Raw genomic sequence first — 18,115 nt, 5'->3', positions numbered from 1 at the left:
AGGTTACTTTCCAAATAGCTCTCATATTACCAAATGAGGGAAAAATTTTTGCAAAGATAGCAAATTAACTGCATTTAAACAGTGAAATTGAGAGGTTCTGGGCAGGGGGTTTGAACCTCCAAGCTGCCTGAATCATTCTGGAATAAAATGTATTACTTAAGAAACCACAAGACATAGGGGTGGTTTTCTAAGACTTTAACGCTAATGTGCCCTTACTCTGTAATAAGAAGGAAAACGGAGAGGTGGAAAATCAAAGAAGATGGCAGAAGACAAAGTCCACCCTGGACACCTTTACACTGATTCTGAGTAAGTGGGCAATGAACTGATCCATCCTGATAGTTACAAGACAAAACATGGGCTGATTGGTGAGTACAGGTTAATAAAGGAAAAGGGTTATGTTCACTAAACTAAGACACAGTGTGAGGCTAGGAAACAAGGCTAGGAACAATTTTAGGAAGAAGAGACATGAGTACTAAAGTGTATTTATTTATTTATGGACCATGTACTTCACTAGATTACAAACAACACCACACAGACAGACATACATACAATGAAAAACACAAGAACCTATAAGATATTTTATGTAACCAAGAACTGAAATGAATGTATGACACAAACTCGTCCTAAGTGCAACAATTTATTGTAGTTCTTTTGTCTTCTTTTCTTCTACACTACATGTTACGGCTGTAAATGGCCATCATCAGGTGTATTTCTCTCACGTAGCTGTTACACTGCATGTAGTTTAAAATTTAAAAACACCAGCTTTCTTAATTGTTCATTTCTCTGTTGTTAATAGGTCCCGATATATCAGAATCCCCTTGCTGATATTTGTCAGATATGTATAAAATCTTTGTTAATTTACATACGTCAATTTGATTTTTGAATTTTGGTATTTTTAAAATCTTCAATTTAAATTTTTTTTTTTAATTTTAAAAATTAAAATTCACAGGGATACCTGCTCTAGGTCTAAAATTTAAAAAAGAATTTAAATTTAAAATGAAGATTTTAAAAAAACCAAAATTCAAAAATCAAATTGACGTATGTAAATTAACAAAGATTTTATACATATCTGACAAATATCAGCAAGGGGATTCTGATATATCGGGACCTATTAACAACAGAGAAATGAACAATTAAGAAAGCTGGTGTTTTTAAATTTTAAACTACATGCAGTGTAACAGCTACGTGAGAGAAATACACCTGATGATGGCCGTTTACAGCCGTAACATGTAGTGTAGAAGAAAAGAAGACAAAAGAACTACAATAAATTGTTGCACTTAGGACGAGTTTGTGTCATACATTCATTTCAGTTCTTGGTTACATAAAATATCTTATAGGTTCTTGTGTTTTTCATTGTATGTATGTCTGTCTGTGTGGTGTTGTTTGTAATCTAGTGAAGTACATGGTCCATAAATAAATAAATACACTTTAGTACTCATGTCTCTTCTTCCTAAAATTGTTCCTAGCCTTGTTTCCTAGCCTCACACTGTGTCTTAGTTTAGTGAACATAACCCTTTTCCTTTATTAACCTGTACTCACCAATCAGCCCATGTTTTGTCTTGTAACTATCAGGATGGATCAGTTCATTGCCCACTTACTCAGAATCAGTGTAAAGGTGTCCAGGGTGGACTTTGTCTTCTGCCATCTTCTTTGATTTTCCACCTCTCCGTTTTCCTTCTTATTACAGAGTAAGGGCACATTAGCGTTAAAGTCTTAGAAAACCACCCCTATGTCTTGTGGTTTCTTAAGTAATACATTTTATTCCAGAATGATTCAGGCAGCTTGGAGGTTCAAACCCCCTGCCCAGAACCTCTCAATTTCACTGTTTAAATGCAGTTAATTTGCTATCTTTGCAAAAATGTTTCCCTCATTTGGTAATATGAGAGCTATTTGGAAAGTAACCTCCATTTATATTAGGCAACTGAGGTAGGAGCAGGGGAGAGCTCATGTATGATGGATAGTGGCACAAGACTCATTGCCTTGTAAACCATCACATAACTGGTCACTTAGTGATTGTTCCTGTCTCTGCAGAGAGTTATGATGTATCCTGCAATTAATAATCCCACCAGCTGTGAAATTCACACTATTATCCACTTTCTTCACACTAAAAACATGAGTGCTGCTGAAATTACTGCCAAAATGTAATAAGTGAAGGAACTGTAAGACAGTGGTGTAGAATGTTCAAAGATGGGTGAACAAATGTTCACGATGAAGAGTGAAGTGGTCGGCCATTTATAGTGAGTGATGACCAAAAGAACTGAAAGACAGTGCTTCACAATTTGAGAACTTTCATGTGAATTTCCACTAATTTCACGTGCTGTGCTCTACAAGATTATCACAGTTAGGCTGGGCTAACACAAGTTTAGCATAAAATGGGTCCTGAAATGCTCATGAGTGTGCACAAAATGCAGAGAATGGCTTTGACTTTGACTTTTTTAGAGTGATACCACAAAGATGGTGATGAGTTTCTTAGTCAGCTGATGAAACCTGGGTTTTGTTTGTGAATGTTGAAACCAAATAGTAGTCAAAGCACTGGACACACACACATTCGCTGAACGAGCAGGAGATTTTGAACAAACATATGCCAGAGAGCTGATGGCAACTGTTTTCTGGGACAGGAAAGGAGTGCTGATGGTGGAATTCATGCAACAAGTGACCACAATAATGTCATAAGTGTTTTGCAAAATACTAAAAGAACTGTCTAGGGCCATTCAGAACAAAAGGCGTAGAATGATGACATCTGTTATAGTGCTCCTCCATGAGAATGCACGTCTGCATACTGCTGCTTGCACTTGAGCACTGCTGGAGTATTTCAACTGGGAGTTGTTTGTCCATCCACTTGCAGCCCTGATCATGCTTTGAGTGACTTCCACCTGTTTACCTACCTGAAGAACTGGTTGCAATCATAGCACTTTAGCAATAATGGGGGTTGAAGGAAGGTGTCAGAACGTAGCTGAGCTCACAGGCGGCAGACTTCTTTGACACAGTCATACAGAAACTTATTCCCCAACACAATAAATACCTCAGTTCATGTGGTGACTGTGTTGTGAAGTAGCTTAAGTATGTACATACTTTTTGTATATAATAAATTTTATTTCCTCTTTGCTTGTTTTGTTAACAGCTCATCAGAGATTACCTTCTGAATAGCCCTTGTAGTTAAATATTAATTAACCTGGATTATGGAGGTACAGCAGTCCACAAAAGTTGAGCCAGTGCACTGCATGCTAGAACATACCGTGTTACAAGTAAATATCTGGATTTGTGAGTTTAGTATGAAAGATTTCCAGCCCCTTGAAAACCTATGTTGGTAGTTCTAATCATGTAAGAGTAATGTTTCTTTGCCACAGTTATTCTAATTATGTTCTTTCATCCAGAAAGCGACCACGCCATTGAACCAGGTTGTTCCTGAACAGTCTGAGATGGAGGTACTCTTTTGGTGGACTGTAGGCAAGTAGCAGTAAATATTATCACTCTTTATAATCTATAAATCATCTTGTCCTTTTACATTTTATATAGGTTATGGAACAAGCAGTCAATCTCTGTCTTTCTTTTCCCAGAGCTTCTGTTCTTCAGTTTCCTCTTGTGTTCTTCTTTCTCTTGGATGTTTTCCTTTTAGTTACACATTCAGAGCATTCTTTGGGATTCTGTGTTCATTTGTTCTCAAAAAGGTGTCTGTATCATCTCAGTCTATTTATTAGTCACAGTAAATGTTCACTTATCCAGTTACAGTTAATCTAGATGTCAGATTATCCAAATCAAAATATGAGAAATGAAAAATGCTGTTCACAGTCAAGAACATACTTTAAAAGACATGATGTTTAGGAAGGCAGATGAGTCACTTGTCTGTTCAGATAAAACTTGACAGTTTCTTCAAACCTGCAGTATTACATTGGAAAACAAGTTCAACGTCTTATCCTTCTATCAATGAATAAATGTGTTGTCTTTTTATAGTTTTATTAATTAAAGGCTCCACAATGATATTTTGTTATTTATTTCCGTCAACACAATTATATCATTAAAATTTCCGTTTATTTGTGTTCTAAGTTTTTTTGTTCTTTAGGGCTACCTTTTGCCTCACTAATGCAGATTATTGCTTAATCCTGATAACTTCAGATTAGCAAGGGTTTATTGTTTTACCAAGATATATATCCTACATTCTCCCTAATTTTTTCATTTATTTTTTCTCAGTTCAGATTTTTCCTTCAGTAATCCTTAAAAAATTGTATCAGCTGCCATTAATTTACTAATATCTGTCATTGTAAATGTCTGTTTCTGCTTTATACATTAATAGTGTCATATATTAATCCCTTTTAATTAATTTTGTGGGGTGGGCCTATGTTGAGTCCACTTATAAATCGGTCACTAATTGGCCTGTTGTACCACCCCTGAATGATAGATGAATTTGGAGCATTTTGTGGTATAAGAACTGGTAGGGGAAACCAAAGTACTCGGAGAAAACTTACCCCAGTGCCACTTTGTTCACAACAGATCTCACATGACCTGGTCTGGAATCGAAGCTGGGCTTCTGCATTTGGGAACCAGTGACTAACGTCTGAACTTAGGCATAGCCTTGGCATGTAGTAACTTCAGATATATATATATATATAAACCATATAAATAAATAATGTAACAAATATGAAAATAATTGTTTCATATATTTTCATTTTCCTATATTCCGCATAAGTAGAAACATGTTGGTCATTTGGACTACACTCAAATGATTGTATTTCTTTATTTGCAGTAAGTTTTGAGTAATTATATTTGGAAGTACCATTTGCTTGTTCAGAGTATGAAATTTTATGAAAATATTAACTGTGTTGTGTAATATGAGATTAATCATTCAATCTTATCAGTAGTGCTGTAGACTTCTGTATAAGAGATTTTCCAGTTTGCCACTTACTTAATCAGCATACCATTTTAATATATTAGAGCTTACAGAATTTTGATGAAGAAACTTCTTTCCAAGATTGTTATTTTGAGGACTGAAAAAGACGTCATTGGATAATATTGAAATCAACTCTAGAGAAGTAGGCTATGAGGACAGAACTTCATTGAACTTACCCAATATCAGGTCTCATAACAGGCTTCCATTTTGTTGATTCAAAGCATTTTAATTTTGTTAGTGGAGTTAATATATTAATGACATATGATGTTTGAAATTGTACTGGTTTTTATTTTTAACATATATTGCTCTCTCTTCCTTTCTTCTAGGCATTTTGCTTCTAACAGTTGCACTCTTTGTATCGGCAAGAATGGGTATATACCAAGAAGTATTATATGGAAGATATGGGAAGCATCCAAGAGAATCATTGTTTTATACAGTATGTATTGAGAGATATTAGAACATGTATATTATGCAAATCAAATGTTTGAGAAATACAGGGAATAATGTTCTCATCACTTTCTCACTCTCCTTCACAGACTTATTATCACAGTGTTTACATGGTAGAATTGAGAATTTCATGTACCTGAATAGCTATGAAGTTACTCAGTATTTGTATGGGTTTGCATGTTTAAGTATGCATGGGTACGTAGAGAAAGCTGAGATTTGTTCCGCTGTGTGCACTCAGTGTACAGACTGTATGAAGGTCGCAAGAGTATTTGTTTTTGCAAGTATTATTTTCAGAACTCTGATCTCTTGGATGATGCAATTCAAAGATGTGGCTAATATTAGTTTTGTATACCATATGAGCAAGACCTTCATACATTCTGAGTGAATAGGAAGGCCTACAAAGACAAGACTTGAGGAAGTTTGCAGTGTACACATGGTTTAGGTATTTCAAGGATGGCCATCAGTTACTGTGGAAGAGAAGGCTGGTCATAGTTTCTAATGAGGAGTGTTAATTTTGGAAAAGCTTTATATCAGCAAGCCAAAATACAGAAATCTTCATCACACTATACCAGAAGCTGACCTTCATAAACACCCTATCTATAAAAATTAGGAACTGGCTGCTCAAGTTCATCAGTCTCTTTAGGTGCAGGAGTATCTGACTGGTTTTATTTTGCTTCCATGGTCTCCACACTATCCCTAACAAGTATTACCTTTCTCCAAGAATGAAGGTCTTCCCGAAGAAATATAGATTCCAGTTCACAGATGCAGTGGAAGTGTGGCTATTTCAGCAGTCTTACATGATGTTGCAGAAGCCCTGCATGAGCGAATCCAGCAGTGATACAGAAGCTAACAGAAATGTATGACAGTAGATTGCAACTACTTTGAAAATGTTGTGCAGTAATACCTGCTATGATAGCAGATAAGCTCACTGGAGCAGAACTCTGTGAACTTTTGACTCTACCATGCTTACATTTTGGCCACCTCCTGCACTTACATTGTTTTTCTCAATTGTGTAACAGTATCCAGTATGGAAACTTGTGTGGGGTAATTAATGAACTTTTTGTTGCCAAGTGTTAAACATGATTTCTGTAATAGGTATTAATCATCTAAAAGAATTTTTCTCTTGTTACAGCATTTGCTTCCTCTTCCTGGATTCCTTATTTTATATGACAACATTTATTCTCACATCATTTCATTTGCTCAAAGTACACCTGTGATTATTCCTGTCATTGGTGCACGCATACCAAAGCTCTATCTCTACCTTGCTGGGAATGTTCTCACACAGTATCCTTTTCAAGTGTCTTGCATACCTAGTTTCTAAGTATATTATATTATTTTCCAATTAAACCAGTATTTATGTGTCAGTACACTGAAGAGACAGAATTGTTATTGTCTTTGTTATCATCCTGTTTGACATTTACCCTCCAGTCAGTGATGAGTTTATGGCAGTATTTTGGCTGAACAAAGCACTGTCACTCCCAGCACCTCTGCAACTGGCATATCTCCCACCCTGCCACTTTTTAGCAGTACACTAGCATTTGGCAGGAATTTGAAATTATGAAGTGAAAGTAAATGACCTATATGTATGCAAAAATCTCAGAATTTTCCTACATATGATATGTGACAGAAAGAAATTATTGCCTGGAACGCTTTCAGAAAGAACAATTTTTGTCCTTATCAGTGCAGTGTGTGCACTTGTGGACTAAAAACCATGGAGTTTGGTTTTTTTTTCGTATCCGTTGCTGTAGGAACGTGTTTACCAATCCATTATCTATCAGTGGCTGTCTCTTGTCACTACACTATTCTGGTTTTCAGTGCATATGTCATAATATGTATTTTCATAAAGTTGATTTTCATAGATAAATTCATAGTTTTGATTTTTCAGTTTAATTACAGAGATGTTACACTGAGAGAACTCAGTTTCTGTTTATTAAATTTACTTTTTTGTCCCCCTTTCCCACCAAAGAATGCAGTAGATTCACCATATATTTATATATACGGAATCAGGGACAGGTGTGAAATTTTCATTAACTCAATATTCATGTTATCAACCATGCACAGTACTCATTCTCTTAAAGTAGGTTGCATCTGATTCATATGACCACGATGAAAAACTTTTTGAAAAGTTCTGTCCAGTGTGACTAGTTAAGACTTTGTTACTTCAATTATTCATGCCCTTACATGTTTTGATATTCAGAGACCATTTTCAGAGGGACACCTTTACATAATAGTTTGGGGTCCCTCAGGTGTCCCTCTGAAGACCAAAACATGTAAGGGCATGAATAATTGAAGTAAGAAAGTCTTAACTAGTCACACTGGATGGAACTGTTTAACTTTATCGTAATATTAGTGTGACGGACCAGAATGAAACAAATAAAAGAAAAACTTTTTATTTCAAAATTTTGGAAGCAGGTAACAGAACATAGAACTCTTCATGACCACCACTGTGAGAACCTCAAAATCCCACAAGGCAACCATCTTCAGATAGGTGTCATTTGTAATTTCTACTTGTCACTGGGTACACATTATTGTGTGCCCATATTTTCAGCTTGCCAGTTTTTTGCTTTACCTGTGTATAACAGTATTCATCAGTATTTTACTTGTTCCCCATTTTCAGGATCTGTTGTATTAACATGTAGCATTACTTATTTGTTGATTCACTCCCATATTTACTCATAAATTGACCATATTTGTCCAAATATAATAAACAGTGTTCTGGTCATCATTTGTAAAAAAGTAACTGCATTATAGTGTCGCACATTTATTTCTGTTGGGTATTTTACTAAAGTACTATGAAAATGTCATGATTTATTGGAGTTACATATAATGCCGTAACAGCGGAACATGTAAGTGTGACAAGACGTTGAAATGAAATTTATCAGCTATAATAGTGAAGTTAGTGTCTCTTTGCAGGTTACTTCGGGGCAGCAGTATTGAGAAATATTGTAAAAAATAATACCAGTACCTGTAATTAAAAATTTATGCTGGTAAATTGTTTCAGTCAGCATTGTACAGTAGAATCAGACTTATGGAAGAAGAATGATTAGGTTGGATTTGAGGTTCTCACAGTGATGTTTATGAAGAATTCTATCTTCAGGGATATAATGCCATGTAGTCCAGTGAAAGTCAGCTGATGTTTTGGACAAACATATTTCCATCATCTTCAGGGTCAAGGGGTAAGCTCAAAAAACCAGAATCAAAGAGATGGCAGACACAGCTCTGCTTCTTGCCTGCCTCATGCTGATTTTTTTTATACGATATTCAGGGTTGGAGACCACCTCTATGGTCTAGTAGTCGGAGTTCCTGATTACAGATCCAGAGGTCCGCGTTGGATTCCCGTTGCTACCAGATTTTTTTTCTGAGAAATAGTGGTTCTGGAACGGAGTCTGCTCAGCCTCTTGATGATAATTGAGGAGCTGTTTCAAGGAAATAGCGGCTCTGGTCTAGAAAACCGAAATTAACGGCAGTGAGTATTCGTTGTCCTGACCACGTGACACCCACTGTCCACTAAAGTTGGCACTAACTTTGCCGACAAGTGGCAGTCGCTTGGTTGATGTAGTTTGCTTGTGGACTAGAACCACAATTTTTTTTTTTTATCTTCAGGGTTGAGGAGTAAGCCTTGAACTTTTTTTCAATAAATTTTGTAAATTTGGCACATAAGAAGGATTGACTGTGACGTATCCAAAGTGCATTAGATACATTGGTAGTTGTTTACTGTGTTTAAAACTATTTAATGCATTTTGTACCATTGACATGTAAAGTAGTTTTTTCTTCCATTTAAGTTTTTGTAATTGGTATGTAGTTATATTCAGAATTGCATTAAATGTCAGAAGATATTCTTACTGATTATATTTGATGATTTGTTGCTTATTTTCTGTTTAAAGCTTAACTTGTAGTTTAATTGATTGTAAAATGTGATTCACTGGTGTGTAAACCATATTCTGGTATAGAAATGATGTTAAACAAATATAATTTTCTTAACAGTTGTACAGATGTATTTGTATCAACTCAGTTTATGTACTTACAACTGAGTGCACATCTCTCACCGTTACATTGGTCGTGACACTTCGGAAATTTGTTAGTTTGCTTTTTTCTATTGTGTATTTTCAGAATGAATTCACCTTTGCACATTGGCTTGGAACATTCATGGTGTTTTCTGGAACTCTGATATTTACAGAAGTAGTAGATAAATTTAAAGCTGCAGTATCTGGACAATTAGAGAAAAAAGTTGAATAATATACTGTATTTGTTGTGACTGTGATTCAGAAGGATCTTCTCAGATTCATTAAAACTGACATTTTGAACTCATTTGGAACATCATATTAGATGTCTGAAGCAGGCTTAAAATGCTATAAAACCATATGAAGAAATGCGTCATCTGAGTTCAAAAGCATCAGTACATTTGTGTTAGGTAATTATTCATTTATATGCTCTTACATATAATTGAGCATGTTAAGCATGTTCATTTTAGAATGAAATTTTACCACTTTAAATTACAGTAACATACGAGTATTTTTGGATGAGAAAGTTTGATTTTCATTATGAGAAAGTAGGCATGTAATTGCTTGCAATAATTCATTTCTTTGAAAATTCTCTCTCTTTTTAGAGTAAACTCATGGTTATCTGGAATACTCAGTCAGCTGGCAGAAATTTCAAAGAAAATTTGCCGTTTTTATGAAGTTATTAAACGGTACATCTACAATTCATGTATGTTATATATTCACTTGCCATGCATTATTTCTCCCACTGACCAGTAGTAGCTCCCATCCTTCCTTACCCAAGTGTCATTCAGTAGAGGCTAGTTGAGTTTGTGTTCATGCTCCTGTATATGTATCCAGAATCTTGCACCCACCTGTGTTCCTTAAGAAGACACCTGTGCAAGGACTAAGGTGAAAATGTCTTGTTTCGACTTTGTGTTGGATTTCTGTAAGAGTTTTCCTCATGCAACCAGCAGATTCATGTAACCAGTCACCCCATTTGCCACATATACCAGATAACAGGGAATTTCCTGTATTTCTTTTGTGTGTGCTATGGTGAAAGTATGGAGGTGCCCCAGATATTGTCACTCATGGAACTGAGCCGTTCTTGAGAAGCCACCAGTTGTGCAGCTTCTCAAGAACTTCCCAGAATTTTATGGAACCCAGATATTCATTACCATGTTCACAAGAGCCCTCCACTGGCCCCTATCCTGAGCTACATCAATCCAGTCCATACTATCCCATACTATCTCTCTAAGACCCAGTTTAATATTGTCCACCCTCTTACATATTGGTCTTCCTAGTGGTCTCTTTCCTTCTGATTTTCCCACCAATATCCTATATGCATTTCTCTTCTACCCTCATTCATGCTAACTGCCCTGCCTATCTTATTCTCCTTGACTTGCTAATTCTAATTATACTTGGAGAAGAGTACGAGTTATGAAGCCCCCCAGTATGCGGTTTTCTCCATCTTCCCGTCACTTCATCTCTCTTCGGTCCAAATATTCTCCTCAGTACCCCGTTCTCAAACACCCTCAGTCTATGTTCCTCCCTTAATGTCAGAGACCAAGTTTCACACCCATACAGAACCACAGGCAAAATTATAGTATTGTGTAGTCGAATTTTTATGTTTTAGACAGCAAACAAGAAAACAAAAAGTTGTGGACTGAATGGTAGCAAGCATTACCTGAGTTCAATTTCCTCCTGAATCAGATTTTGATCTGTTATCGTTGTTCCCAAATATCTGAATTGTGCCACATTTTCAAAACATCTGTTTCTTATCTTTATATCATGATTTTGCCCTGCATTTTGGTGACAAGACAGCAACATATACTTAGTTTTCTCAGAGCGGCCTCCGTAGTCTAGAGGTAACGTTCCCACCTCATGACTCGTAGTACGCAGGTTCAAATACCCGGCGGAGGTCGTTGAATTTTTAAGGGCGGAAAAATTCAGGGAACAAGTCCTCCTGGAGAGACTTTAAGCCATGGGTCCTGTGTCGTAGCTTTACGGCACGTAAAAGAACCTCATATCTCCAAAGGAGGTCACTGAGCCAAATTAACGGACGTTTCCCGCCCAACAGCAGTCTCTAATACCTCTGGTAGATGGGGGAAGCATTATAGATACCTCTCAGCTAGTAGAGCCGGTCTCGCTGGCTGAGTGGGACTGATGGTAAGCACCAGTACCTGTAGGATATAGAGACTGGTAGAAATCATAGAGGGAAGCACAATGCACCAATACAGGTCTCAGTGCATGGGGAAACCTACCCTCTCCAATAACTAACTAACTAACTAACTAACTAGTTTTCTCAGTGTTTACTTCTAGACCAACCTCTTTACTTGCGTCAATTAAAGTTTGTGTGTTTTTGTTTATGGTATCTGTATTATCACCCAGTAGATTCACATCATCAGCAGAGACCAACAGCTGATGTGTCTCATTTAATTTCAGTCCCACCTGATTTTCCTGGACCTTCCTAATGGCATATTCTAAAGCAAAGTTGAAAAGGAGTGGCAGTGAAGCAACTCCTTATTTTAGACTATTCTGGATAGGAAAATTATCAGACAAATGTTTACGTATACGAACTTTACTATACATTTTAATCATCCTAACTGGTTTCAGGGTTATCCAAATATTTAACAGTATATTGTACAGTATTTCCCTTCTAACTGAATCATAGGCTTTCTTGAAGTCTAGGAATAGCTCATTGTACTCCCATTTTTTTCCCCAGTATCTGACAAATTCAAAAGCTCTGATCAGTAGTTGATCTGTTACAGCGAAACACACACTGATGATCCCCACTAATTTCATCTATATATGGACTTAACCTTGAGGTAAGAATATTGGATAACATTTTGTATGAAGTTGATAGCAGTGATATCCTCTGATAATTACTTCAGTCAGTTTTATCACCCTTCTTGTGAATTGGTACAATAATAGGCTCCTTCCACTGATCAGGCAAATTTTCCTTATTCAAAACAGAATCAATTAGCTTATGGATCTTAGAACATAATATTTCACCTCCTGCTTGAATGAGTTCTTCCAGAATTTGATCACTACTCCCCCAGATATAATAAAAAAGGAAATACTCATATGTATTTTTTAATTCTCTGTGTTCACTCCTACAGCATTTACAGTTAACAGATTTTCATGTTTTGTTCTGTTGAGGCACTCAACTTGTGTGAACTTAGTAACTTAAACATTAAGGATACTTCATGTGATGACTGAAATACACATCACCAAAAACGACTGTTATGATCAGTATTAAATCTGACTCAGAATTAAGCTGTGAATGGAAATGTATAGATAAACCTATATAAAACATTACTTTAAAAATGCATTACTTGCTATATTACGCACCTGAGCTAGACCCGAATATAGCACTTTGTATTGAATCTTTTCATTGTGTGTGGTATGTATATTACTGTATTTATTTTCTATCTGCATAACCATTCATACAGATGTTGTTATCTGTAAGTGAATAGCAATGTGTTTTGACACTCTGCATTTACTCACATTAATCATGTACTTCTATGTCTAGATACATTTCAGAAAGAGAAATTAAATACCAGTACCATATATTTACCTGAAACTTTAGGTACACATTGTTTGAAAAAATATGAATGTAAATCAGTGGTTCTCAAACTTTTTACCTCTGAGCCCCCCCCCCTGAGAAGGGAAAATACTCTCAGGCCCCCAGCCTGTTTTTTTTTTATCAAAATAGAAGTCATGGTACCTGTATGTTTGACGTTTCATTCAGTTTATTTTGTGTTTTTCTGCATACTGTTTAGCAGTGTTCTTACTCAAAATTAAAGTATCACAATACTAGGCCTACAATAAAAATTAGTTTTAACACTTGCAAAATCAAAATATGTATTGAAATGAAACGATATTTAACTAACAAGTATTTAATTTTTTTCTGCAAAGAGAATCAAACATTTCAGTGTCCAAGTTCAATGTGATGGATGGGCCTGCTTTTGAGAACAAAGTTTATCAAAACATGGTGTAATATCAGAAATGGCCACTCTAACTTCTTTAGCAATATTTAGCCTTGAACGGTACTTTGACTTTATAGCTGCCAAAGCAGAAAAGCCTGTCTCGCATAAGTAAGGTGTTGAAAAGAAATTAGGATTTTCAATGCTTTTTGGCTCAAAGTTTGGAATTCCTTGCCAATATGTATCCAGAACTCCAGCAAAGACAATTCCTTAAATTTACTTTTTAATGAAGTATCACTAGTGAGATCGATGAGTTGTTCTTGCTCATTTACATTCAGAGGTGATGGCCCAGGAACATTTTGAATGGATTTTTAATCCAATTAAATTTATCAAAATCATTGCAAAAGTATTTTCCGAAATGAACTTTCAACATCATGAGATGATAAAGTAGGCAGCTTTTTATGTCCATTGGAAGCACTGGATTATCAGTGTCTTGTACCATTGACACCAGAGTAGGGAACATGTCTAGTGTGTCACTTTCCATACTGTTTCTCCAGAGCTCTAATTTTCTCAGGAATGCATTCACTTTGTCATTCCAAGAAAGTACAGTTGCCTCATTCCCTTGAAGTGAAGTGTTGAGGATATTTAGTTTCTCAAATATATCTGTGAGGTAAGCCATTTTCAATAAAAAATCCTTGTTGCTGAAACTGTCTGCCAGTGAGTGATTTTCCCCATTTAAAAAACAGAACACCTCATGCCTCAGCTTAAACATTCTCTTTAATACCTTGCCTCTTGAAAGCCATTGAGCATCACTAAAAAACAACAGAGCAGTGTGTTCGGCACCCATTTCCTCACACAGCATTTTAAAAAGTCTTAGACTTCAGAGGATTTCAGAGGATGCGGCTGCTGCCGAACTATCACAGCTGTCTCTGGCATATGTGTTTTATAATTGCCAGTAAAGAGAATAATTATTAGTTGTTTTGAAATTCATGATAATTAAAGCCTGTACTCATCAAAAGTTTTTCTATATGTATTTCTATTTTTTTGCTACTTTTGTAATTGATTTAGGGCAGTTTTAATTTTTATCTGTGGGAAAGTATGCTGCTCAAACCCTTAGCGCCCCACAGTTTGAGAACCACTGATGTAAATGATGTGTAGTTTGCGCTTTGCATACTGAGCAGCCTTCCCAAGTTACACATAATCAGTTTGAACAGACATGTCAAGGCTTCTGAAGTAATGCAGACAGCCATTTACACTTGATCATGTACTGAAATACATAGGAGCCCACTTATATTTGTAGGCATGTGGCCAGGGTTAGATGATTAGGCTGGCAGGGGAAGAGAGGTGCATACTGCAAAGAAGTGATAGTTGAAGGTTTACATCCACAGAATGAGAAACAGCACTATAGCACAGGCAGGGTGAAGAATCTACAGTCAAAGGGGCATACATAACAACTACACCGACAGACTTGGGAGCTTCACAATAACATACAAACCCCGATGCCACTGCACAAATTAATCCAAACAAGGAGACCTCAAACAGTGTCATTTAGATGAATGGACGATGACCCCAAGAAGAATATCAAATTTTACCTAGTTTTTATTGATTTTAATTAAATTTCATTTATTTTAAATTAAGAGATATCTCATTCACTTTTGATATGAGAAGTTGGACATATCATAAAATATAACAATTTTAGTGAATTAGAGACACCTGATGATGGCTGTGTATAGCCAAAACATGCAAGAAGGAAAAGGGGACAGTAATAAGTTGCATTGTAGACAGATATACCATATGAAGTAAGTGACGGTCATTTTTCTATGTTTTTTACTGCGGCTGCAGATTTTGCAGATGTGATCAATATAACTGACTGCTATTTACAGGCAAAGTAAACCCTGTGTTCTTGACCGTCTTTTAGATTTTACATTTCAATGGCCACATGTAGGTCAAAACATAAGTCACCAACTCTACGATTTACTTTTAACCATACGTGAAAAATTAATATCTTGTTATTGAATGTATTGGATTGGCAAAATGTTTAGTTTGTTTGAAAGTCTTATCCAGATAAAAGTGTACAACCTGCAGCAGCACTACATCTCAGAGTACATCAGTATCTTTACTGGTACAAGTGCATAGATTTGTCCAAGAAAAATAATTGTTTTTTTTAAACTCTGATAACTAACTACAATTCATGTATTAATAGAGTTGGCCACAGGGATGCAGAAACAACATTTTTGACTTAACATATGTCTGGATTAGAAAATAAAGACCACTTTGTTTGGTCATGACCTACAGAAATTGTCAAGTAAATGCAAGGACTTTTGTAATTCTGTTTTGCCAAATGTGCTTGGTTTATAGGGTGCTCGCGGGGACAGAGTTGGTTGAGGCACTAGGCTACAAGCTGGAAGGTTGCAGGTTCCATTCCTGCTGAGGTCACTTGATTTTTCAATTGATCTGATCCTTCCAGCCGAACCGTGGCCCTGGGATCAACTCATCCTCTAACAAAAATGAGTACCAGGAATCTTCTTGGGGGCAAAGGGTGGCTGGCTGGGGCATAAGGCTAACAACCTCACCCCTCATCTGTGAGCTAATTATATCTATACAGTGTGGGAACCTCGAAGTCTCACAGCCCTATGGGCCTCCACAACCTGTTACAGGGGTAGTTTTACCTACTTTTGCTTGGTTTATGTGTATTGATGCTCATAAATCATATTCGTGATAGGTAATTACGTCTTAAATTTCTGGACTGCAACAGCTGAACTTGTGATACCATAAGACCAGACACTTGTTAGTCATAGGTAAAATATTTTTTGCTTTTGACATCACTGTTACATTACATCTTAATTTAATTTTGAAGTGTTCTCTATGACTGCTGCTGTTAATGGAAAACTGCCCATGGAATCTTTCTCATTATAATCCACTGAGTGATAATGGTTCAACCATTTAATAGAGGGAACCAAATTAAGCTATTTCCAAGCTGTATCCAGCAGACACTTTTTGACCAGTGCAGGCAAGTGTGAGGTCATCATTGTCTGTGTTAATGCCGACATTTTGCCAACAGAAGATTCTGGATCATTGCTGCTTACCTCTTACTGTATTTAGGTTTTACATGCTTCTATTTCCATGTGATAACTTGACCTCATATCATGTAAATCATTTCATATTCAGTGAAACACCTGTATAAGGTTAACCAGCTAAATGTTTTCCTTAATTTTAGATTCAGTTTAAGCGATCCCATATCAGTAACCATCCATTTTTTTTTTTTTTCCCCGACAATATAATGTTGAAATTCTTTATGTCCCAAGGACACAGTATATGGGAATGGATTTCATTATATTGTCGCTGTTAATAAATCTGTGTCCTTGTATGTGCTGCACACAAGTCTCTACTACTACAAATGCTGTTTGCCAGTTTTGTTTACAAGCAGTTTTGTCGGCATTGTATGTAACTACAGAATTTCTGTGAAATAAGCATTTGAATTCCTGTATCTGGGGATTGAAATAGTTACTTTTTATATAGTGTGACATGTTGCGCAATGGAGGGCCCCCCCCCCCAAGCAGTGATGTGGCAGGTGAGCCAGCGCTCTATCACCCCCCTCCGCACGGTGACGTAACGCGCAACGCAGCTGTGACGCAGGTAACACGGCGATGTGGCACCGGTTCCTACTGTGACAAGGCACTCATTACGTAACAGCCAAGCACTGCGGCTATATAAAGGAACTGAACAGCCGCCGGAAAGAGTTAACGTGTAGCCTTCCCCGGAGACAGTTAAAGTGTATCAGCAGCGTACAGTTGGAGTATAGCAGCGTTCGTGGAAAGAAGAACTGGACGTGTGTGTAGTTATATAATTGGGAGTGTGTGTGATACAGGGACACTTACAAAGCTCCCATACTGAATACGTGTAGACTACTGACAATAGAGTGATTTGATTTGCGAATAGGGTTATGAATTGTGAATCCCCACAACGGTGTAAACAGATTATTGCAAATAGGGTTATAAAGTGTGAAACCCCGCAACTGTGTTATAATTAATTGTAGCCGATACTTGTAGGTTGTTAAATAAACCAATTAAGAATCTCTACGGTGTCTTCAGGAACGAAACACGTTACAGTAGCATGGAAATTAGCTAGATTTTGCTGATGATATTATATACTTGATGAAGTTCATTACAGTATGGTAAAGTTTTCCCTGTGCTTAACTAATTAAGCACTGCGCCATGAAGACGTATGGATGAGTGGATGTAGTGATCCACATTTTCTTGACCTTGGCAGTAGTTGGAGTTGAGTGGTCAGCTTCACTTCACGGCCACTTTACTCCCAAGGAAGGAGCTCCCCACCCCCACCCACCCCATAACCGTTAGATAGGAAGCTGGGTGGGCTCCAGAACTGGTGTGGATGACTTGTAAATGAAAAAATTCTTGGCCTTACCTGGACTCGCACTCCAACTCCTGTGTCATCTAGCCCGTAGTTAGTTGCTGTACCAACTGCACTATCCCAGCTCACTGATGAAGTTCATTGCTTTCACATATTGGTTGTATCACTGTGAACAAACAGCCATCATTGTTTATGTAGCTAAGTAGTGGAGTGGACAACTTAAATTGGATATGTGTAGTCTCATTTTCTCACTTGAAAACTCAGAATGTATAGTACATATTCTTTGTCTAAAATATCTGTAAGGGTATGTCATACTTTTAGTAGGCAACCTATTGGAAGGAGAATCCTTTGTGTTCAATGAGAGCTGTGGTGTGGTGATTTTGGTTCCTATTGTATATGTTGAAAACACAATTTAGTAAGTTTTCTCTGATTACAGTATAATGATCTACATCCCTATCAGATAATGCTCCTTCAGATATGTTTTAGACGATGTATTTGTGTTTGTG

The 18,115-nt window shown here is 36.8% G+C and overlaps 1 protein-coding gene across 7 annotated transcripts in view; it reads left to right on the top strand.

The window, feature by feature from the left end:
- LOC111868352 (UDP-xylose and UDP-N-acetylglucosamine transporter) overlaps window positions 1-18,115 on the top strand; it is a 46,881-nt gene that overhangs the window by 21,805 nt on the left and 6,961 nt on the right. For 5 of the 7 annotated variants that reach the window (XR_004513433.1, XR_002843495.2, XR_004513432.1 and 2 more), the window contains exons 5-8: window positions 3,375-3,447; window positions 5,212-5,321; window positions 6,465-6,616; window positions 9,325-9,743. Coding sequence is in view for 1 of the 7 variants with exons in the window: in XM_023858922.2 (XP_023714690.1) it covers window positions 3,375-3,447; window positions 5,212-5,321; window positions 6,465-6,616; window positions 9,325-9,568 (579 nt within the window). In the remaining 6 variants the exon portion in view is untranslated. Of the gene's footprint in view, window positions 1-3,374; window positions 3,448-5,211; window positions 5,322-6,464; window positions 6,617-9,324; window positions 10,035-12,080; window positions 12,100-18,115 lie in introns of those variants that run through there. The other 2 variants (XR_004513434.1, XM_023858922.2) reach the window with 2 other exon arrangements.

The sequence above is a fragment of the Cryptotermes secundus genome, unplaced genomic scaffold, assembly GCF_002891405.2.
Source record: "Cryptotermes secundus unplaced genomic scaffold, Csec_1.0 scaffold2009, whole genome shotgun sequence".
NCBI classification, from domain to species: domain Eukaryota; kingdom Metazoa; phylum Arthropoda; class Insecta; order Blattodea; family Kalotermitidae; genus Cryptotermes; species Cryptotermes secundus.
This window is presented reverse-complemented; position numbering and strand designations above follow the sequence as displayed.